The sequence below is a fragment of the Haemorhous mexicanus genome, chromosome 3 (genome assembly GCF_027477595.1).
Source record: "Haemorhous mexicanus isolate bHaeMex1 chromosome 3, bHaeMex1.pri, whole genome shotgun sequence".
Classification (NCBI taxonomy): Eukaryota; Metazoa; Chordata; class Aves; order Passeriformes; family Fringillidae; genus Haemorhous; species Haemorhous mexicanus.
The window spans coordinates 37500384-37524461 of record NC_082343.1 but is presented as its reverse complement, the minus strand read 5'-3'; the positions used below and the strand labels follow the sequence as shown (position 1 = coordinate 37524461).

The 24078-nt window shown below is 42.0% G+C and overlaps 2 protein-coding genes and 1 long non-coding RNA gene across 3 annotated transcripts; 1 reads left to right on the top strand and 2 right to left on the bottom strand.

Moving 5' to 3' along the window:
• Positions 1-158: 158 nt before the first annotated feature.
• On the bottom strand, positions 159-6458 carry NDUFAF7 (NADH:ubiquinone oxidoreductase complex assembly factor 7). The gene is made up of 10 exons (XM_059841372.1): positions 6332-6458; positions 6086-6246; positions 5917-5997; positions 5005-5115; positions 3842-4052; positions 3290-3348; positions 2459-2572; positions 1515-1658; positions 1040-1213; positions 159-657 (listed from the first exon to the last, which is right to left on the bottom strand). The coding sequence occupies exons 1-10, from the start codon at positions 6405-6407 to the stop codon at positions 445-447; spliced, it is 1344 nt and encodes a 447-aa protein (XP_059697355.1). The 5' UTR covers positions 6408-6458; the 3' UTR covers positions 159-444.
• On the top strand, positions 6391-21306 carry CEBPZ (CCAAT enhancer binding protein zeta). Its single transcript, XM_059841367.1, has 16 exons — positions 6391-6744; positions 7119-8635; positions 9708-9939; positions 10247-10421; positions 10777-10865; positions 11326-11379; positions 12062-12164; positions 13054-13122; positions 14269-14335; positions 15626-15726; positions 17070-17127; positions 18160-18368; positions 19349-19432; positions 19897-19958; positions 20045-20126; positions 20842-21306. The coding sequence occupies exons 1-16, from the start codon at positions 6406-6408 to the stop codon at positions 20979-20981; spliced, it is 3381 nt and encodes a 1126-aa protein (XP_059697350.1). The 5' UTR covers positions 6391-6405; the 3' UTR covers positions 20982-21306.
• On the bottom strand, positions 20696-23180 carry LOC132324833 (uncharacterized). Its single transcript, XR_009485746.1, has 4 exons — positions 23035-23180; positions 21407-21451; positions 21061-21144; positions 20696-20942 (listed from the first exon to the last, which is right to left on the bottom strand). It is a non-coding gene; the product is annotated as an uncharacterized LOC132324833 (long non-coding RNA).
• Positions 23181-24078: the final 898 nt, after the last annotated feature.

The window sequence follows — 24078 nt, the reverse complement described above, 5'->3', positions numbered from 1 at the left end:
AATTATCTCTCCCATCAAATGTTCTTAGGAGGAAATGGTTCTATACTTTCTTGTTTGTGGATTTATTTAATAAGTCCTGCTGTGGAAATTCAGCCAGCAGGAACTCCTTTTACGTGTATCCTGTCACTATTCTCTTTATAAAAATACCTTCAGAGATGTCAAGGCATCTTGATTTTATTTAAGTACTACAGCTTGAATACATTTAAAGTATCCTTAGTGCATGTTTGTTACTGACAAGTTTTGATTCCACTAGTAAATATTTCACTCTGTTCTTTCATAAGACCCCCAAACCATTGTTCATTCTCTGCTCTGTGTGTGCTGGTTTCTGTATGTGGAGTCTTATTTCCACTTATGCTGCTTTGAGTAGGTCAGTCCAGAGGTTTGGTGTGCTGCACCAGACTTATTCTGAAACAGCCATCGTGCATTTTGTGATAGTATTTGAAATTACTTTAGTAACAGTTCATTAAATCCAGCAACAGGTGGTAGGGGAGACTTTGATTCTGGCTTATCTTTCTTGTCAGGATGTGCAAGTCTCTGGTGAGGCAGCAGGGCAAAGAAATTAAAACAGTCCCCCATCTTCTCGGGATTCATCAGCATATCATAGCTGTGAAGTAACTGCTCACGAGTTGCTGTGTCACCTGAATTTTGCAAGAGCACCTGGAAAAAAACAAACAAAAAAAAAACAGGTTAGAGGACCTCCTGCATTCCTATAAATTCCTGCACACCTGCAATCCCTTCTTGCATCCTTTTCACTTAACAGTGCTGTGATGGTTGGTAGAAATGGTGAGATCACTGGTGGTGGTCTGCAGCCCATACACTGATGCAAGTTTTGCATTAAATGCTCCTAAATATAATATCACTTTACTTTCAGGGCTCTAGAGTAACTTACATCTAGCAGAAACAACTTTCTGATCTCGCACCTACATGCTATTTTGAACAACTTCATTTTAAAACCAAAGATTTTTACTAAAGCTCTTGTGCTGCTTAAGAGTATTGCCTGTGGACTGGGAGAGCTCTGCAGCTGTGAACACTCTCATACCTGCAGGCGGAGGTCAATGCCCATGTTCTTTAAAAACTCCCTCTGTTTTATAGGACCTAATGTAGCTGTTTTTCCCCGTGCCATCTTTCGAAGGTAGCTGAAATCAACATCTGCTGTCAGGTCTGCTGTACCTGGAGCACTCAGCACATCGTGAAGTTTGTGATTCCGGAAACCCTGGAAATGAAATTGGAAGATTACACTCAGCTGTAGTCCAACCATCATAGCCGAGGCCAGCAAAAATTAAGCTGTGCCTTTGAGTGGTGACAATAGCACATTATACAGGGAAAATTTGAGATAAATGTAGCAAGAGTTCAGATTAGCCCTTCCATCTGACAGAAACCCTTCTGATTAAACAGAAATGACTCAGTTTTATGCAGTTTTTGCTATTATGCCCACCTAGGAACTTTATCTTACAAGGACCTAACGATCAAAGATAAGAGTCCTTTGGCTTATTGCTACAGGGCAAGTGCCTTACCCGGAACGTGTCAGTTTTAGTTCCGTCGTGGCCATAATCAGCGACCAGAGCAGCCCCACCATCCTTCTCTATCCGAGAGGCCAGCCTCTGCACAATGACACCAGCCTCAGGACACACTTCCACGTGGTCTCTTGTTTCTTCTGGCTAGTGCAGAGTTCAAAGACCAGAACACCTGTATTAGCAGACAAGCACAAGGCAAGTATCCCTCACACCTGGTGTCTTGGGGCTGTGCTCTGCTGGGACACGCAGGTACAGGAGGTGCATTCTAGGCTACCTATTCTGGCTTGAGCTAATTTTTGCTATCACTCATTCTCAATTAGTATTTTCTGAGTGCTGGATTTCAGTCCTCTCTTCAATAACCTCTACTCAAATGAAAATTTTTCTACCAAGAATATCTGTATCAGGTGAAACTTCCTTACTGTGGTACTTAAAGAAAATAGGGCTTCAGCTGTGCACACCCTTCTGAGAGGCCTTCCTGGGTGAGACTCTAGCTCTGTTTAATCTCCAGTACTTAATTTTGTGGCTTTGAGTATCCAGTGCACTTCAGGAAGAAACCACAGCCACTTTCCATTAAAGGCCAACCAGCACTGAGCAGGCAGCTGCCCTGAGTACCCTGCAGCAGGCTGAGAGCCTGGCTGGGGCAGGGCCACTCTTGAGATGGTGATGCCACACACACAGTGGAGAACTCTGCCGGTCACTTGCTGCCTCGCTTTGCTCTCTGAGGCATTTTGTGTGCTCAAGGTCCTATTTTGTGACATTTGACATACAAATTTTTGTGCTGCAGTTTCACAGTATACAAAGCTAAATGCTTGTGGAAATTTTAAGCTCTATTCATTTATACACTGAGAGGCCTCTTCTTGCTGTCAAAGTAACTGAGAAGTACTAAATGTACTTGAAAGAGTCAATCAGGGTGTAAGGATGAGCTCTGGGAGGCATAACCTCACCTGAATAAAGTTTTGTGTTGCAGGGGTCCTGGATGGTGACAGGACAAACCGCAGCTGGTCAGGAACTTCTGGGTCAATATCAACCAACACCTCACGCCAGCCTTTCTCCGTTCGCTGTTGAACGAGCCCAAAGCACTCATGTTACACTCAACAGGTACCACAGAATCTTGCTTATTTCATTGAACTAATATGTCAAGCCTTTTCACTAAGGTTTTAGGAACAATACATTGTTAACAACTATTACTCAATTAATTCCAGTAGCTGCCTTAGAAAAAGCTTGTGGTGGAGTCTCATCTGCAGAGCCAACAAATACAGGTTTAATTATACTTAAAAGGAATGAATGATGCTCTGAAGAAACATGCTGCCTCTTCTATTGACAGTGCAACATTTAACTTATCAAAATAAAAGATTTCATTCTACTGGTGGTTTTCATAAATTAGCTACTTCTGAATCATAACTAGCATCTATTTTGCTGCTCTCGTTAGTATCCAAGTGAAAGCCCTTCAGTCTTTTGTTAGCAGTATTACAGAAAATCATGTGGAAATTAAGGGCTGCATTACTGTAGCATAAGGAATAAAAAACCCCAAAACCTTGAGAGTTATCGCAGCAGAAAAAAATCCTTAGCTTTCCTCAAGTTTTTCCATCCAAAAATAATTACTAATTTTACAGTTTTCAGCTGAATTAAGCCTTATTTGTCCAACTCAGTTAGAATTACTTCATCACCAGAGACAGGGCATGTGACTAGTTTGGCACCTTAATTCTGCTCTTCCTCAAAGAGAAAAAGTGTTTAAACAGATGGATACAATTAAAATAATAATAATCTTGCTATACCTGAAACTTATGTATTGGCAGGGCATCAAAGAACTCATGTGCTAGATAAAAGCTGTAACCTGTGGGAAGGTAAAGAAAGAATGCAATAAATTATTAACACTTCCAGAACAGCTTCCAGTTTAAAATATTTTTAGGATTTTTAATGAATTAAGCTAGTTAATGTGGTTGTGAAAAAATTATAATTACTTCCAGCTTGTACACATTAAAGATACCATTTTTACAGCTAGCTCAAGCTACCAGTCCATGAATTTTAGATCACTATCTTGTGAAAGGAGATTCAGGCAAAGCCAGTAAAGTATTTTTTTTCTTTTTTTCCCATGAAAAGAAAAAGTCAGAATATAAGAAATTGGGTAGCTATGCCCAAATGAAGGTAGAATAGGTAGCAGTGATGAAAATGAACCAAGATCTTGCCTCAGACTCATAAGTAAGAACAAATATGTATATAACTACTTTTCTGTCCAGTGTGAAGGCTAGCAGAGATGCCCTCTGCTATCAAAAGCTATCAGTGAAGGAATGGCACCATCCCCTTACCGATGCATTCAAGCTCCTTACCTGGTGGCACATCTTGAATGTCTCTGTACCAAAAAATGGGAATTCCAGTCTTGCTAATGCCTTTCATATAAGCAGACTCATCCTCAGGGCTTGGCTGCACCTTCCCTCCTGTCAGCATCACTGCCTGGATCTCACTGAGTTTGGGGCTCACTTCTACCAGATGAACAGAGACATCACATTTACTAAGAACAGAGGCGAGCTGCTGGAAGACCTATAAAGGCAGATGAATTCTATTAGGCACAGTCTTGTGCTGTGTACATTAAAGGCTTAAGTATTTACCTTTCTTCTCATTATTTACTATTCAAGATAAAAGATTTTAGTTGGCTTTCACTAACAAAACCATCTCAGTGAGAGAGATTGCATTTTGCTCCTCCAGTAGGAAGTGTGAGTTTCTTCATAAATCTTAATAAAAGCTGCTACACTTCAAAAAAGTTGGCTATGCATTACAGGGGTGTAAGGACAACAACATGAAATGCTAATTGGGAAGAATAGTAGCAGCTCCTCTAAGACCTGTAGAAGGTCTACCATTAGAAGAGAAATGGTTCAGTTTTCCCTGCCACCTGGAAGAAGTGTTTGATATCCCACATTTCACTGTTTTTATTAACATACGTAAATGGAATAAAAGTTTTTATGTGGTGCTAAGTCCCATTAGCAATCTGTTTATGAATCAGCAGCATTTTAATTAAGACAGCCATGCAGGCATGACTGAACACAAAGCATTAACTCAAAAGAAAGTGCCCAAAGGAATTAACAAAGTTTCATTCTGTGTTGTTGTACTCCCCTGTTCTGTTCCTTACACTAAGGTCTCCATCTAAATTACACACAGCAACACCTTCCTCGATGGTTTACATTTTGGATCACGCTCCCCTAGACAGAAATAATTTACAGTAGAATATTCCTGCCCTCCCCTTCTATCCAGTGGTGTTTGGAAGGTCACAGACGTGTCCATGCAGTGTGCACACGCTGGCCCCCAGTCTGCTTCCACCTGAGAGCCCTGGTCCCAGAAACTCATCCATTCTAATCAGAGTCTGAGCTGTCAACCTGACTGAAGTGATCTGGCTACTAGGGAAGGGTAAACCCTGACAGTAAAACATCCTCCCTTAAGATTTCACTGTAGCTATGGAATACAGCCAGAAGCAGAGAACAAGAACGTTTTCACCTACCCGCAATATATCCTCGGTGAGGGTGCCCCTCCCTGGGCCCAGCTCCACCAGCTGGAAGGTGCTCGGTTTGCCCATGGCCATCCATTCGCTAATGTACCATATTCCTATTAACTGTCAGTGAGAAACAACACACAGGGTTACAGTAATCACTTCAGCACTTGTGGAAAATCATGCCTGCCTTTTGACTGATAGCAACTCAGATAACATGGCAACATTCTATTTTGATATTTTAAAGTTAAGAAGAATTATGGTACATAACATCACATTCTTGTCTTTAAATATTAACAATGGTCATTGATTGCTGTCAGCTCAGCAGAAGCAACTCTTCATCAGTAAATGTGAGGAGTCTGTTCTGGCTGGAGCAAGAACTTTCACCTAAATGCAGGTCACTGCCTAGATGCCTTTGGACAAGTGTTCTTCCTGACAATGCATTTACCAAAGCATCAATGAGAACGGGATTTAGCCAATCTTCACTTCTGGAAATGATACACAAGCCAGAGTGAGCCAGACCAAACTCTGGAGATTATTCTTAAGGAGAATTTTCACACTGGAAAAATCACCATAAGAGGCTGAACAGGCCCAGCTCCCCCAGCCTTTTCTCATTAGAGAGATGCTCCAGTGCCTCAGTCATCTTTGTTACCCTGCACTGGAGCCACTCCAGGGGCTCCATGTCTCTCTTGTCCTGAGGAGCCAGAACTGAACTCAGCACTCCAGATGTGCCTCACCAGGGCTGGGCAGAGGGGCAGGATCACCTCCCTTGACCTGCTGGCACTGCTCTTCCTAATGCGCCCCAGGATTCCATTGGCCTTCTTGGCCACAAGGGCTCACTGCTGGCTCATGGATGGCTTGTCCACAAGGATTCCAGCCGGGCCCGCGTGGTTAAGTAACTTAAGATACAAGGAGCTGCGTTACCTCTCCGAACACCTGGCTTATTTCGGGCGAGGTGATGAAGTCCCCGCTCTCGCCAACGCCGCCGCGCCGCGTGTAGTAACCCTGCGAGGGGGAAGCGGCACAGGGGCCGGGGCTGCGGTGAGCGGGGGCCGAGGCACAGCCCCCCCAGTCCGGCCCGGCCCCGCCGCACCTGGCCGGGGTTGGTGAGAGCCTCCCGCATGTACTCGGCCACCGTGACCGGCCCGCTGGCCCGCAGCTTGCGCGCCAGGTGCCGCAGCATCGCCCCGTCCCCGCCGGCCGCCTCCGCCTCGCCCCCCGCGACCGAGCAGAGCCGCGCCGCCACCGCCGGAGCTGTGGAGAGAGGAAGGGAAGAGAAGAGCTCAGCGGGGCGGCCCCGCGAAGAGCGGGAGGGAAAGCAGGGAGAGGCGGCGCTCACCGTGGGGAGCGGCGGCGGGACAGGGGAGCCTCCGGCGGCCCGCCAGGAGCGCGCGGCGCGCGAGCGGCAGCACCATGGCAGTGGCTCCCGCTTCTCCCGCTCCTCCTCCTCAGCCTTCCTCCTCCTCAGTCTTCCTCCTCCTCCTCCTCCTCCTCCTCCTCTCCCTTCTCTCCGCCCGGTCCCGGCCGCCCCGGGAGGCCGTGGCAGGGCCGGACGCGCGTCACGCGTGTGCGCGGCAGCGCTTCCGGCGGGCGGCGATGGCAGCCGCGCTCTGGGACTTCGGTCTGGGGGAGCGGAGGAAGGCGGGCGGCGGCAGCGATGAGGAGGACGACGACGACGGTGATGAAGAAGCAGAAGGCGGAGATGCGGGAGAGTTCACGCTGGAGGAGGTGCTGCGCCTCGGCGGCACCAAGGTAAGGGGCGGGGGGAGGGAGCGGGAGCACGTGGCGGCCGGGACCCCCATCCCGGGACTAGCCCTGGCGGGGCGCGGGGTGTGCGGGGCCCACGCAGATGTTGGGAACAAGTTCTTTGCTCGGGGGCTGGTGAGGCACTGGGACAGGTTGCCCAGAGAACTTGTGGGTGCCCCATCCCTGGAGGTGCCCAAGGCCAAGCTGCATGGGGCTCTGAGCAGCCTGGCCTAGGGGAGGGTGACCCTGCCCATGGCAGGCGGGTTGGAGCTAGATGGTCTTTAAGATCCCTCTCAACCTAAATCATTCAGGGATTCTGGGGGGAAAGCTTGGGAGTCATGGCAAACCTTGCCCGTGACAGCTGTGCCCTGTCTCCGCAGCAAGATTACCTCATGCTGTGTGCCGTGGACGAGGAGAGCGAGATGGTGGATGGTGGCAAGAAGGACACGATCGATGACCTGAAGGAAGGGGAGCTGGAGGCGTTCGTCAGCTCCCTGGGGCTGAGCAAGTATGCAAAGAACTGCCTGGTGGTCGAGGGGGATGAGGATGATGATGGCAGCAAGGAGAAAGAGAAGCCTCCAAAGAAAGAGAAAAGCAAGAAGGAAGCAAATTGTCCTTCACTAGAGGGGAAAAAAGAAAAAAAAGGAAAGGAAAAGGCAAGCAGTGTGAAAGACAGCAAGAAGAAGCAGGCGGGCGGTGATCAGGGCCAACAGCCTTCCGCAAAGAAAGAAAGGCTGGAAGAAGATTTTGAATTTCATGCTAGGCAAGCAATCCTGATCAAACCAGGGGGCAAGTGGTATGATCTGGAATACACCAATGAATTCTCTCCAGAGCCACAGAATAAGACACTTTTGTTCAAGTATAAGGCCCTGGCCCAAAAGCTGTATGAACACGAGACAGACCTGTTTAAGAATAAGACAGACTATCAGAAGGGGGCCTCTTCTGCATGGATTAAAACTGTTGTGTCTTCGGGTACCTTGGCTGACAGGATGGCAGCGATGACCCTTCTCATCCAGGACAGCGCTGTCCACAGTCTCCAATTTGTTGAGAACTTGATAAACCTCATAAAGAAAAAGGGCAGCAGGCAGCAGAGCCTTATGGCTTTAGATACTTTCAAGGAGCTTCTCATTACAGATATCTTACCAGACAATCGAAAATTGTGGTCTTTCTCGCAGCGACCGCTCAACAGCATAGTGCAGATGTCAAGCGGCAACAAGGACTCCAGAGACAGGCGATTGATCCTTTGGTACTTTGAGCATCACCTGAAGCTGCAGATAGCAGAGTTCGTGCAGGCCTTGGAAACACTGAGCCACGATTGCCTGACAGCCACGAAATCCCGAGCGCTGGCAGTTTCCCATGAGCTGCTCTGTAACAAGCCCGAGCAGGAGAAAGCTCTGCTGGTTCTGCTGGTGAACAAACTGGGTGACCCTCAGAACAAGATCGCCACCAAAGCCTCCTATCTTTTAGAGACATTACTTCACAAGCATCCAAATATGAAGGGAGTAGTGTGCAGTGAGGTGGAGAGGCTTCTGTACCGCTCAAACATCAACGTGAAAACTCAATATTATGCTATCTGCTTTCTAAATCAGATAGTCCTCAGTCATGAGGAAAGTGCTTTGGCTAACAAGCTGATAACTTTGTACTTCTGCTTTTTCCGGAACTGTATAAAGAAAAAGGATGTTGAATCCAAAATGCTCAGTGCTCTTCTTTGCGGGGTAAACAGAGCTTACCCTTACGCTGAGACTGGTGATGAGAAAGTGAAAGAGCAAATGAACACCTTGTTCAAAGTTCTGCATCTTGTGAACTTCAGTACCAGTGTCCAGGCCCTGATGCTGCTGTTTCAAGTGATGGACTCTCAGCAGACTGTGTCGGACAGGTACTATGCAGCGCTGTACAAGTAAGTGGCAGGTTTGCATTTTAATATACATTCCATTTTAATTTAAATTTAATTTTAATGGTAGTCACCATTAATGTAAAGTTGTAGAAATACTTTGCTTTTAAGATCTTGTTAGTTTCCTGTGTCGTTGGCTAAAATTCCTGATGTTTTGTAGGAGCTGGAAAAAAATGCATGTGATTTCTTTGATTTAACATGAGGATAAAAATGAAAGATGGTGATAGGTCCTGAGAACATATGTGCATTTTATCCTTTGCCACTCTTCTGGTGGCTTGTTTTACTTCCAGATGTTATTTGAAACTAATTGATAACTATTCCTTCTGAAATCACTTTTACAGGTACTAGCCTGTAAAGTAATTAGGCCTGTAAATTAGGTTCACAAATAGCCTAAAATCTTGTTTCCTTTTTTTTGTCCTTATTTTGAGGAGGAGGAATATTATCTTAAATTTTTTTAGATTATTTAATTTGTGTAGCTGGAAAGCCTTGTAATATAAAAATACTGCTTTATTTCTTGTCCCAGCTGATTATTTAGACTCTTTATAGGATCCTTACAGGCTTCTGTTTAGATGACCAAGGGGAAGTTACTGATTTTTTTAAAAAGGGAATTCAGGTTCCCTGAGAATGTGCACTGTATTTAAGGGCCTTACTGTGCTTGGCAGCCTGGAAAAAAATTGGAGTACAAAATGAAGTTGCCAGTACAAGTGTCTGATCTGATTGTGAAGTGTGCTGCTTTTTAACCATTTGCTTTCTCTTTTTAAATGAACAAATCAGATTAGTTTCTTAACAATGAATAACTCAAATTTTGAAATTGTTTTCAGTTGAACTCAGTTATTTTCTTGCAATATTTTGTTTATCAAGGCAGTTTTGCCCTTTTTGTTTAATCTTCAGTGTCTCATATATATCCAGAAATATTACACAGCTCTTGACAGTTCAGGATTGATCTTAATGGTATGGAGTACTGAAGAGCAAACTGTTTTTTAGATGGCACTCTGAATAATGTAGGTAATTGTTGATAGCAGTTGTTCTCCTGTGTGCTTTGTGACAATCAGCAAAATTTCTCCTATGTTTCCTACAGGAAGCTTCTAGATCCTGCTTTAGCAACGTGCTCAAAGCCATCCATGTTTCTAAATCTTGTCTACAAGTCTCTGAAGGCAGATGTCGTGTTGCGGCGTGTGAAGGCCTTTGTGAAGAGGCTGCTTCAAGTCACTTGTGGACAAATGCCACCCTTCATTTGTGGAGCCTTGTACCTTCTGTCTGAGCTTCTGAAAGTAAAACCAGAGTTAAGGGTCCAGTTACAGGATCACATGGTATAAGATGGTTTCTTTATCTCACTGCTTTTTCAGTGAGAGCTGTTTTTATAAGAACCTTTTTCTAACCTGTCTTTTAGTAACCATTTGCTAAGATGTTTCTTGAGATGGGGAGGGACCGTTATAGTTGTGTGTTCTAAGCAGTAAAGTTCAATTTTTAGTGCTATAACAAGGACAAAAATCTTAAACATCACCCATCATTTGTTTAAATTTTATGAGTAGCTCAAGAACTTTACGTGTGTTTTTCTAAAAAATCAGAGTAAATCTGGAAAGGAAAAGCTCTTGGCTAATGTTTTTTGTTTTTTAGGGGTCAGATGATGAAGAGTGCTTTAAGGATCAAGGAGAGGCTGAAGAGGATGAGGAAAAATTTGTGGATGCTGACAAAGAAGTAGAAGATAAAAAGAGAAGTACAATAGAAAGTTCTGCTAAAACAAACAATTCAAATTCATCAGCCTCTTGGGTGCATCATCTGAATATGGGAGGTAAATTGGCAAGAAAATACATAATTTAACAGCTAAGAGTCCATAACAGGGACATGTTGGTCAAGAGTTGTTTTAAGATTAAGTGATTAAAACATTATTTTAGTTTTTAAACTGAAGTTTGGTTGAAAGCAACCACTCAGAGCAATTTATCTGTTACCTCAACAATGATGAAAAGACTCTTGACTAGTGTATTTCGCTCTGAAGGGCAGCTGAATACAGCCTTTTCCTGCTGCCAGATGAACCCCTGGCCTGTCCAGCTGTGAGTGATGGACAGCATTACTGTTATGGGGAAATGAGAATAATACTTTTGTGAAGTTGCCAGAGAAAATTTGTTTTGCTCCCCTCCACCCCTCAGGCAGGAAGACTGAAGCTTCCTATGATCCTCTGCACCGAAGTCCTTTATACTGTGGTGCTGAAAGTACAAGCCTTTGGGAACTGAAGAAGGTAGGACATTCTTGAATTGCTGTTGTTGAGTTTAAAAGTGTGGCCCTTGTATGAAAACAGGCAAAAGAACTTGGTCATTCTTAAAGGAGCTGCTTGAGTAACAGCAGAAAGGTTAAAGCTGACACATTGTTCAGCTTTAAGCTTGTATATGTTCCATACAGTACTGATATTCTTGAGTAGGGAATAGGAAATCTTTTAAGTGAAGATTTGGACAATAATAATATTTTTTTACTATTGGATCTTAGCTTTGATCATAAAGCTTTTTAGTGTTGACTTAAATAAAATTGTAAGTGAAAATGTATTTAATGCAAATAAAAGTTTAGAACTTGAAGTTCTTCAGTTGTTAAAGTGCTTCATCAGCCTTGCATGGCAATGTGTATGTCTGTTATTTGGTAAGTCACAGAGTGGTCTGACAACATATTTTTTAATTAGAAATAAATGAATGACTCATGTTTTTCAGCTTTCTGAACATTATCATCCGTCTGTGGCCCTGTTTGCAAAAACAATTCTAGAAGTAAGTGCTTTTGCTAGCTTGTTGCTTTGAAGTTGGATATTTTATGTCAGGTGTCTTTTGTCATTTGAAAAAATACATTATAAAGTCTCTTTGCACTTTGTGGGTAGCTAGCAGCTCTGCAGAACTCTTATCACACTCTAAAATGCCAAGCTTTTCATGGAATTGACAGTGTTACATGTAAAGGAGACTGCTCACAAAAGTTTTAGTTTTGTAGAAATGTAGGTATTATATAATTCTTAAAGCTTTATTAGAGGTTTTTAAATATCTTTTTATTTATTTTTTTTTAAATATGGGAAACCCTACTACAGGAACAAATTCTTTTTAAAAATACTGTTGTATGCCAAAACCACTCCAACTTTCACAAATATGTATTTAAAATACTTATTTTTCATTTGAATGTATGGTATTGAAGTGGTGTTGAGTATTAACTGCTGTTAGCATGGTACATTGCGAGGCAGTTTATCACTGAAACAAAGCAAAGGAGTTGTGGTTTAGTTAAAAAAAAAAGTGAAATTGCAAAAAGAACCTGATCTTGAACATAAACCTGATTATGTGGTATAGTATCCCCAAGTCTTTATCTTTTTAAAGTATGTTTTAATGTTGAACTGATTGAGTCCTCTGTGTTTAGATGATGTCTTTACATTAAAGACCTTAATGGTTTTTGGCTTTTTCCTTCTTTCAGGGAAATCACATTCAGTACTCGGGTGACCCTTTGCAGGATTTCACATTAATGAGGTTCTTGGATCGCTTTGTGTACAGAAATCCCAAGCTCAGCAAAGGCAAAGGTAGGCACTTCTCTGTACCATGTGATCCTGGTTATAGGTGCTGTCTGAATTGTCTTTCTCTCAGATTGGCCTTGTCAGGTATTTGAGGTGCATGTGGTGGAGCGGAGGAGTGGGATCAGTCTTCAGGGCTGTGGGAGAGATGTCTGCAACCCGGAACCAGCTGACAGCCACACCCTGCTGGCCCTCACACATGCAGGGCAGAACTGCTCACTTTGCAGGAATAAGCAAGGGATAGGGAGATGTGAACACTACAGAATGGTTGAGGCTAGAAGGGATCTCTGAATCATGGGCTCAAGCAGAGACACCTAGAGCAGACTCTCCAGATGGCTTTTGAACGTCTCTAAGAGTGGAGACTCCACTGCCTGTCTGTGCAACCTGTGCCAGTGCACAGTTGTGCTTACAGTGAGAAAGTGTTTCCAGGTGTTCAGGTGGAGTCTCCTTCATCAGTTTAGTGACCCATCACTCAATTTCTCCAGTATGCCCATGTCTGCTCTTTTATACTGGAGAGCCCAGACCTGGGCACGGGGCTCCAAGTGTGGTCTAACAAATACCAGCAAAACCATCAGCCTTCTTAGCTGCAGGGACACAGTGTTAACTCACAGTCAACTGGGTGAGGACTACCAGGACTACCAGGGTGTGTTCTTAGCCAAGCTGCTTTCCAGCTGGGCAGCCCCCAGTGTATACTGGTACCTGGGGTTGTTCCTCCTTCAGTGCAGGACTTTGTTCTTCCCCTTCTTAAACTGAAGGAGGTTTCTGTCAGCCCATTTCTCCAGCCTCTTGAGGTCATTGTGGATGTCAGCACAACCCCACTGGTCTGTCAGTTCCTCCTAACAGTTCTGTATCAATAGTCATAAAATAGAAATTCTCTCTGATTTATATTCTGATATAGAAAACACCAGCAGTGTGGTAATGCAGCCGAAGAAGAGGCAGTTTATGAAGGATATGCAGAATCTTGCAGGTAAGTCTGCCCCTTAAATCAGTTAAGATTATGATGACTAAAAAATCCTTGGTTGGTTGATGTAGATGTGTCATCTGCACTGTCTATACTGTTTCTCTTAGCAATAAAAGAAAGTGCCATCCATCAGAAGTGCAATGGTCATGCCTGATGTTCAGGATCAGACCTCATCTTCTTGTAAGGATGTATGGAATCTTCACAGATAGAACTTTTGATCTATTGAATCATTTGAAAAAAAATTATGTAGAGAAAGTCAGTTATTTTATATCTATTTTTATTCTGTTCATTATGATTGGAAAATGGCTTAAAATACCAGAAAAATGGATCTGTATAATTATTTAAATCACATGAAGTTCTTTCATTAAATGATATGGATTGCTCCACACAATGCCACAGCTGCAGCTGTTGTTAGGATGAGTGTAAGGTATGTTTAGCACTGTTATTTTGCTAAGAGTCTTCCTGCCTCCAGAAATAAGCTGCCTTTTGTCCAGTCCCACTGTTTCTAACAATCAAGAATAGGATTTAGTTTAAAAAACAGCAGTTAAAAAACCAGAGCAAACTATCAGCAAAACATGCTGCTTGAGGGCAGAAAGAGCTACCATCTTCAGTGGCAGTGTCTCTGTAGCATTCCCAGGGATGAGCTTTTCCACCAGCTTTGGGTCTGTTGTGTTGCAAAGAGGTTTTGGTTGTGCAGATTAGTCAGTACTGATGTACCTTATTGGCTGTTTTCACAGCTGTTAAAGCTAAAAATAGAAATTTTAGCCTATACACTTAGTCACATTTTTTAGTTTATTCTGAGTTGAAAGAGCAATTTAGGAGCAATTCTGCCCTGAGTAATATACTGCTAATAAGTAAATAAAATAGTGGTGTTAGCTTCTGGTAGGTAGATTAAAGTATTTGAAAAGCCTGCCCCTGTCTGAAAAGTTTACAGTATTGTTACATTGAAGATGGCTGAAACTGAGATTACACATTTGAAGTGTTACTCATTGTATAGGGTCAAAATTGCTTTCTGTGTTAGTCTGAAAAGGTTTTCAGATAAGCTCCCCATTATTGATTGGATGACACCATGTGTCTACTTCTAGCTACCTCTGGAAATAATAACCAGCATTTCAACTTGGGGTAAAATCACTTCTTTTTTTGTTTTTGCAGTCAACAGTAGGGAATTCCGGGCCAAAGATGAAAGCAAAATCCCAGTGGATGAAGTGTTCTTTCACAGGTAATGGAATACTTGTGAATGTTCATTTTAAGTGTTGTTTTTTTAATGCAGTGCCATTAAAGCCCACTGCATTTTGTAAGTACTCTGGTATTTCAAGTATTTGCAAATTTTGATTCATTTGAATGACTTAGTGCTTTTCTTGGACATAATTTTAACATATGTCAAAAGTGCTTAGGAAAGAATATCACCTATGAAAAAAGGCAATTGGGGCTTGTAGTTTAAGAAAATTCAGTAAGCTGACAATATAATAGAGAAGCTTTAAATAATGGGTAATGATGAATATCTTGTGGGTTGTAATTCTCATGCATTAGAGGTATATATAATAAAAGCTGGAATATAGTTTGTTTATGTTGTTAACATCAAAGCTTATTAGAATGGTACAAAAAGAAAGAAGAGTTACTTTTCAGAGTACTTAGTTTTTTATTACTTATAGTTCTTTCTGTTTCTTTGAATTTCCTTTGAGATTATGATATAAAAATGCATCTGTAGTACTAAAATTGAAATGATATGCATTTCGCAAAGATTTGTTTTTATTAGATCAAAATACTGATTACCTATGTCTCCTTAGAAAATTGTTATTTGAATTAACTTCATTTATTATAAATTAATAAATGTAGTAGTATATTCCTCAATACTGTAGTATTGAGGAATATACTACTACTAAATAAATAAAATAGTGGTGTTAGTTTTGTGATTAAAGAAAAGCATCTTAAAAACATGCCCATCTGAAAAGTTTACAGTATTGTTACATTGAAGATGGCTGAAACTGAGATTACACATTTGAAGTCTTCTGTACAAAGTGCTCTTTTGTATATGGTCAAAATCGCCTTCCGTATTTGGTGGTTCTTTAACACAAAATGAAGGTAAAAATGGCTGACAGAAGATAAAACTAAGACCCAAAAGAAGAGGGCTATGTGAGAAAATTTAATAAAACATGATGGGTGAATGTCTTCTTTATTTTTTCCCAATCATATTCAAGTCGAATTTGAGCCGTTCTTCCTTCTCAAAGGCAGATTTTTACATCTTCGTTGTGGTTTTTTATAAATTCGTTCTGTTAAAAATTACTTCTGCCACCTTTGGCCAGTGAAATTTCATTGTTTTAAGTATTACAGTAGTGACTGATTTTTTGAAAAACAAAGGAAGTACAAGTCTCTTGATTTTAGATGTGTTTGAAACAATCACAGTTTTCAACTGGCAACATACATGGAAACAATTTGCAAATTTTTTAATAAAAAAGTCATAAAGATCATCCCCTGTAATTTTGTGTCTGAGAGCAATATATTATTTCAGATTTTATTCGAAGTTCGATAAGAAGAGAGAGAAACAAAAGCGTTTGGATGATGAAGAAAGTGTGGAAGATGTGGATGATGATGAATTTGAAAGAGCATTGGGTAAGGCTGTGTTCTTCCTTGCAGCAACTATCCCAGTATTCCCAGATTTTTCAAATTACTAATTTATCCTTTTTATAGTTCATATTGTGTAAAAGAACCAGACAGAGGAATATGGCAGTGGGAGAAAACTGGCTTTCCAGTTGCTCTTTGTGCTGCTGCCGACAGCAGTTCCTGCTATGTGCTGTGTGAGCTGCCTGGGTGGCTGTTTGGAAAAGAGGCCTTGCTCCCACCACTGCAGTAGCTTGTTTGAGTGGCTGGACTCATGAGTGGCAGTTCATGCCCTTTTGTTCTTTTCCTAATGTAGTCTCAGTAACCTTTTCTAACAGCATGTAACATTTGCCTCTACTTTTTCTTTACTGCTAGGCCTTTTTCAGTCTTGCTTACAGTTTCTCTCATAGTTTCTAACGTCTTTCATGAGGTTATGAGTTTAGGAAGGTCATTGGCAAACTTCTGCAGTAGCCTTAGCTCTTCCTGTGGCATGTACTTTGCTTTGGAATTAGTGTGTGATTTGTTTCAGAATTTAAATTTGTTAGTGTACCAGAAAATGTCCATTTCAATGTCCATTTCAAATTTTACATGTATGTATTAAAAAAAAAAAAAAAAGAAAAAAAAGCAGTTAACTCTCCATAATTGTTTTGCACAGTATTTTGAGAGAATTCTACATTCTTTTATCGGGGTTCTTAGTGACTCAATTAATGTGGTCTTAGTTACAAGAAGAATCTGTTACTAATTGCATTTGTCTTTTTTATTAGTATCTCTAATGAGAATTTGCTTCATAAATTCAGAAGCTTAAAATAATGACCCTATATCTGAAAATTAGATCTTTTGCAATGCTAGAATCATAGAATAGCTTGCGTTGGAAGGGACCTTAAAGATCATCTCATTCCATCCCTCCTGCTATGGGCAGGGACACCTTCCACAAGACAGGTTGCTCAGAGCTCCAGCTCCATCCAACCTGGCCTTGAACACTTTGAGGGATGGGGCATCCACAGCTTCTCTGGGTAGCCTGCTCTAGTGCCTTACTACCCCCACAGTAAAGAATTTTTTCCTAATACCTAATCTAAACTCTTTTCAGTGTGAAGCCATTCCTCCTTGTCCTGTCACTACATGCCCTTGGAAAAAGTCCCTGTCCAGCTCTCTTGTAGCACCCCTTAGGTACTGGAAGGCCACAGTAAGGTCACCCTGAAGCCTCCTCTTCACCAGGCTGAACAGCTTCAATGCTACGAGAGGTGCTCCAGCTCTCTGTTGGTCTCCTCTGGACTTGCTCCAACAACTCCACGTACCTGCTGGATGCAATGACTTGCATATTTCTTTGTAGTAATAACATATTTCTTTCTCCCTAGATACTTTTGAAGCTGCTGATAATGCCATTGTTGGCCAGGATGACCTTGATTTTGCTGGGTAAGATTTCAGATTAGTTCTTACTCCTCTTATCTTAATATCTATATAGAGTTTTACTCTGTGAAACTAGGTAGACCTTTTTCAGAATGATTTAAAATATCACCTTGCAAAAAATCAGCAATATCAGCAAAATCAGCAATTTTTCAGATTTACATTGGGTAATGCAGGTTTTCTGCATGTCCCATAATAGTCCCATAATGATGACTTTGGGATGCTTATAGTCCTTAAATGAGACCTGTAGGATTAGATTGTCTTAATTAATTAATTAATTGTTTATTTTATACAACGGAGTGGCCCAGTAAGCAGTGTAAAATCTTGTTTTTCATTGTCTCAGGTTTCTGTTTGAGAATTACCAAGTACAAAAGGAAGCAGAAGGAGGCATAATGGCACTGCTGCCATAAGTACTGGCTGTAACTGGACCTAACACAGTTAATCAGCTTTGTGAGACCCAGAGTCACAGAGCTCAGTTCTCCTGCAGTCAGCACTTCCATTGCCATAACATCATTTAGGTGGGAAAGGACCTTTAGGTTCATTGAGTCCAATTGTAAATGATCAGGCAGCTTCTATTTTACTCAAAGTATCTATAATGCAGCATTTGAATTTGCACAGAGACTCTTTTCCCTTGAGGGAACAGCAGAATTAAAGTCTAAACTCCTAGTGAAACTTGAAACATTTTTGTGATCTTGGCTGGTGCTTAATAGAGCAGTTTGTGTTTCACAGAAAAGACTTTCTGAAAAGGAGCAAACACACAGAGGAGATAAAATACTCAAGCTGTCATTTCTGCTAATTTCAGAATAGGATTCTCTCCAGAACTTCTTGAAATGGTTGACTTTTATAATACAACTGCCTATACTAATGTTGAAAACATATCTGAGTGTATAATACATATATTTTAGGTCTAAGCCTACATTTGCAGTAATTTGCAATGATGTTAAACTTTCCTAACATAGTGTTTGCCAGTAGATAGATGTCATCTAGATGCAAACAGTATTTTTCCAGATGAAGTGCTAAGCTTGTTACATCTTCTTTTAGTAATATAAAAAAGAATCCCAAGGGCGGCAAGAAAGGCCGGGGTGGTGAGGGATCTGGTACTGACTGGGAGGACTCTGATGATGAAGATGACTTCAGTGATCTGGATGATGAGGAAGTCTCCTTAGGAAGTATGGAGGAAGACTTTGAAGAGGATATGGATGAAGAGGGAGGTGTATTTATGGATGTGTCTGAAGATGATGATGACCTTGGTAAAGTGCCATTTGTTACTGAAAAACAAGAAGAAAAAGCTTTAAAAATAGGTTATCTAATATGTAACTGCATATACAAATTCCAGTTTACTTATCTAGGTCGGAAGTTTGGCTTTTAGGGAAAGAAATGACAAGTCCTTCTCTGTACAATGAAGTCTTGAGATAAGCATTTTCAGGCACAATCTCCTAGATGAGGTTGGGAATTAGACATCACAAACTTCTAAATGAGACATGTTTCTTTCATTCTGAAAATTTATACACAAATAACTGGCTTCAGTAGGCAGAAATGTTAAAAGAGCTCAAGGAGAAAAATAGAAAAAATCAAGTAATTGATTATTTTTTTATTTCTTTAGACACAGGTAATGCTGTTTTTTTTTAAAATAAAGTAACTTTTATTGAAATGGCTCTCACAACTAACAGCTTACTCTTGTAATACAGCTATGCACTCAAGTTTTTATTACTACTGGAGTAGTAAGTGGTTCTTGTACCTGCATGGTTTTATTTTTTCACCTGAAAAGCAGAGTTTACACAGAATAGAGTGCATGTGGCTGGAAAAGCAGAGATTAATGGAGTATTTCAAGGAATAACTAAAGGTCACAGGAAGATGACTGAGAGTAGAGGAGGTAAACTGCTCATACAGCTGTTAACACAATCTTTCATGAAATTATTATTTCACCAAACTTACCATGCAGACATTTGAGGTTTACCTAATGCCTGCTTTTAGCATTTGTATTTTATGTATCATAGTATCATTCCCTTCTGGTGCTGTGGAAGCAACAGAAAGAACAGCACACCAAAGACCAATTTTTAAAGGTCCAGCTTGAGGAAATACTAGATTTGCTTGTGTGCACTGCCTTTTAAAGACTTGGACCATTATGACAAATATGCCTAGAAAGGAATTTTAGTCTCTGCTGCACTTTAAATACATGTACATGGTGTGAAAATTGGAGACTGATGTATTTGGGTTTTTTCCCTATCAGACTCAAACAATGACAAGCAACTGAAATCCATCAGTAAAAAGGGCAAGAAAAAGAAAGATATGAATTTTGCGGGATCACTGGAAGGTAAGAAAACACTGACATAAAAGATTAATAGAAATAAAATAATCTAAAAACCTTTGGAACAGAGGGATTTACTACAGTAGATTATCACATTTTGGATCTAGGTTCAGATTTGAATAAACCGTAAATGAAGAGGAGGTTATTCCCAGCCAGCATAATTCACAGTAACAATCTATTGTTGAAGAGGTGAGAATTGAAGGAGGAATTTTGAAGAAGGATGAAGTTGTACTGGTGCTTTGTGCATGTTACACCCGATGCACAGATTTGTGCTATTTAATTCTTGGTTGGAAACCCTTTTTTTTCCCTTTTCTTTTAGAAGGAGTGGGGAACAAAGATTTCCAACATAGCTAATTCAGATAATCTCATTAAGAAAAAGTTCTAAACATTTAAAACATGGTAAAACTTTGTTTTAGTGTTTTTGGGAACTTGAAGTTGTGTCTCATAAGAGTAATACTCTTTGTTTGAAGGATCCAGGCGAGGAAAGAAGAGAAAACTCCAAGATGCTGGTATACTGGCATCTGCAGAAGAGGTAAGTTTGATCAGTGCTTAACAAAAAGTGATCAAGCATTTCACCTGTTACTTTGTAACAGAATACTAAAATTTCTCTCTTTAAAGTTTGGCTATCTGCTGGATGAAAATGCTGGCTCTAAGTTTGACAATATTGGAATGAACGCCATGGCCAACAGAGATAATGCAAGTAAGTACATGCTGCAAGTAGCTGGCTGTTGTAATGCTGAAATTCACTTATTTCCCTCAAGTTCTGTACATGAAAAATGAACCACCTTTAACTGGAACACAGGGTCACAAACCACACACAGCAGGGACAGTAGCTCAGCATCAGTAAGACCTGACAGTTTTCTCCAGTGATGAGAGATGCCCAGTGCTAAATATTAAGTGGGAGTAGTGGAGTGAATAAGGCTTCAGAAGAGAGGGAAAGGCTGTCCTTGGCCCTTTCACACTGTGATCAGGCACAGGCAGGATGCTCTTTGTCAAGCATTTGTGTGAATTCTGCTCAGGTCAAATGTCCTTGACTCCTTGGGAAGGGAAGGTACTGCTGTCTTTACCTACCTATTGGGCTGTCTCCTTGCAGTATCAGTGAAGCAGAAAGTAGTTTTCCCAAAGCAATTCTAATAAATTACATGTGTATATGCTGGTTGAATAAACACTGCTCCTAATGCAAATGTGTCTAGCATTAGTAAAATACAAAGCAGTGTCTAAAACTCTGAAATGGTAGGGTTTGTTTTGTGAAATGAAAAAGCCCACAGCTTTCTCAGAAAAAAAAAGGCAGTTTGCACTTTATTAACTTTTATAAATACAGTAGTCAAATGTTAACTTGGACGTGATTGATCTGCATGCCACATCATGGTGAGTGGTATCCATCAGCTCCTAAATTCTCATCTTTTCTTCTCCAGATGTCAAACAGATCCAGTGGGAAATAGAGCGTGACAAATGGCTTCACAACAGGGATGTGAAAAGCATCATCAAAAAGAAGAAACAGTTCAGGCACAGAGGTCTGAAAAACAAGTACAAAGGCAAGAAATCAAGGCGATGAACAGGACATCTTGATGTGAACATTTTAAAAATAATTATTCTTAAATAGTTTTTTTTATTTCATCACACATCTTTCTTACTTCAGTTCTTGCTGCTTAACCATGTCATCTGGTCATTCTCCCTTATGCCATGAATTCCAGACCGCTCATTGGATTTGTAATAAACTGAAAAATAGGAAAATCCCTGTCAGTTCTAAGTTAGACATATCTGACGAGCAGCCCCTTTGTGGCTGGTTTTATTCAGTGTATAAGCCTCCAGCTCTGAGGTCTCTGTCCAAGAGTCTGACACTCCAGCCATGCCTTAACAATAAAAACTTCTGCAGTGTCTCCTGGGGTAAGTTTTAAGCCATCCTAAGATATTGTTGTGTATATTAAGATGCAACAGAAGCTTCAGCCATCCTTCTGAAGCCAACGACTACAAACCCACCTTCCAGAATTGATGGAAACCTCTTCTGCATTGTGTATCTGAAATCTGTCAAGAAAGATAAATCACAGTTACTTCCCCAGCATATATTAAGGTGAATAATTAAATGCACTATTTTTCTAACTAGAGTTGTTTTATCAAAATTTGTTTAAATTTTGTTAGTTACAGCCACCATGAAATAATGTGATAGGAATTTATTTTTATAAATAATTTCAGAGATTGTATTCAGGTTACTCATATGTGCAGACCCATCATCACAGTTTTCTGAGCTTCCTCACAATTGTGATAACCAAGTCCAAGCTACAGATTCACAGGAAGCTGCATGCCTCTCACAGACTGACATTCAGATAAAACCAGGGAAATTTTGTGTCCTGGTGCAGATTTAGATGTTCAATGAATCATTCTGTGGGCTGCTCTTGACAACCCAGTAGAAAATCACAACAGGTTTATGCTATTTTAATTATTTACAGCAGCTCATAAAAGGATGTTAACCATTCTAGTACTAACGCAAAGAAAGCAGTAAAAGCCTCACTCTGAGTTCACTGAGCTGTTAGATTAGCCCACTGCACCTTATGGAACTGCAATTATAGAGAATATGCAAATACACATAAGAATTGCAAAAGAGAAGAAAAAAATCCCAAAGATGAACACCCAGCATCAAGTTACAATAGGCTGAAAACATCTGTTCTCCATATTTTTGTTACATGTATTTTCTAATAAAAAATACAAAGATGGCTGAAATTTAACAGCCCGACATCGTTTGGATCCTGGAAAACAAATACAAACTGATGTGAAGGTGAAGCTCAGCTTATACTTGGCATGAAGACCACACCACTGCCGAAATGGGTGCATTCTTGCCCTCCCAGCCAAAGCAGCAGCTGCCTTTCGGCTGGCCCTGACCCTGCAGGTAGCAGGACAGGCTCTTTTCCCGAAGGGACACAGCTTTGTCTAACCAGTGCTGCACCCTGCAGAGCCCTGCATATAAAGCAAGACCGCTGCTCTGCAGAGCAAACCTCCTTGTAGTAACCAAACTGGTGCTTTGCTGATTCTTTCTGTGTTACCTGGGCATGGAGTCCTAAGTCTAAGAGACCTGAGGGACTGAAGGAATAATCCGGGAGACGACGCTGGCCGCCTCCTGCCAGCTGGGTCTGTCCTCAGCCCGGGAAACGTCAGATCGCAGAGGCTGCGAGACCCAGACCCAGCCAGGACATCCCTTCAGGGGCTCAACACCAGGTGCCTGAAATAGGACTGATCAATTCCTGCCTCATTTGCGGACAGCCTCTCTCCCTTTCAAATCCTTATCCGGCCCGCTGCTGCTACTGTAACACCGGGCGGGATTCCTCTTTGTTCCTGGGGTGTGCTGCCGCCCGAAGGATTGCTCGCGGGCTTGGGTTTGTAAAACTACAACAGAAGCTCGTTCTTCAGAGGTAAATCCTAGGGCCAACGAGCCAGCCCTGTGCGCCTGCACTCACCCAAGCCCAACTCCCGACCCCGCACGGCAGCATTTCCTTACACAGCCAGGGCACTGCGCGGTGCTCCGCGGGCACAGCCGGCGGCCCCCGCGCGGAGGAGCCTCCCCTGCCCGCCCTCCCGTCCCCGTCGAGGCGCGGCCCCCGCCCGCCCCGCTGCACCTTGGCTGCGGTCCATGGCGCGGTAGAGCAGGAGGGCGCCGAGCAGCCCCGCCGCCTCCAGCAGCAGCAGCCCCCTCACGACACGCCGCGCCATGGCCCGGGCCCGGCGCCTTCCGCCGCCCGCAGCGCTGCGCAGGCGCCGCCGCCCCTCGGCCGCACGGGCCCGTCATGGCCGCGGTCGGGCCGCCCGGCGGTAAGCCGTGCGAAGTACGAGCTGTGTAAAAATCTTCTCAGGAAAGGACGGGCTTTGTGTTATATCCCGCCTAATCAACGAGGAAAGACATTAATCCGTGGGGCAGGTAGCGGACAACAGGCGAGCGCTAAGTGATGGCCAGGTGTTAGAAATACAAATGACTTGTCCCTAGAATTGCCTTGTTAAGGTCTTGGGCGCATTACGCTTCAGTGATATCTCAGACCTAGGGAGAGGTTAATAGTGAATGGACTACTGATAGCGGGTACAAAGACATCCAGCAGAACCCTCATGATAAGGAAGAAACTGATAAAGCAAACTCAGCTCGACTGGCTAAAAGGTAATTGCTGGCAGGGGCAGATTGTGACCACCGAGTCAGGGCCACGGACCCAAAAAAACCACCCACCCACAAGAAGAGAAAGACAGCATGTTGACTGAAGAGCATGAGAAGAGAGGCAATCGTTAACTAATAGAATCTGGAAGACTAATTAGGAAGGGAACTATGCCACTTTCAGCCAATGAACAGTAATTCCTTAGTTTACTAAATTGTATAAATAGTAAAAACTTCTGATAGTTGGCGTGCTTGATTTGTGGAATACCTTGGAGCACTCAGGTTTGTCCAACTCTGAAATAAATAATCAGTGTGTCTCCCAAGTGTCAGGAAAATTATTACATGATGCCAGAGGTTTATGTCCAAAAAAGAGACAGAGGAATCCTGTAACTTTATTCAAATAAAGGCCATGGGCATTTCCCATGGGGTCTCTCAAATTGTTAGGGGATACAGCCCCATTTTTTGTCCTAAGTTCCTGATTGCATCTCCTTCTTTCTTTTCCCCATTGGCTGAGGTACCTGAA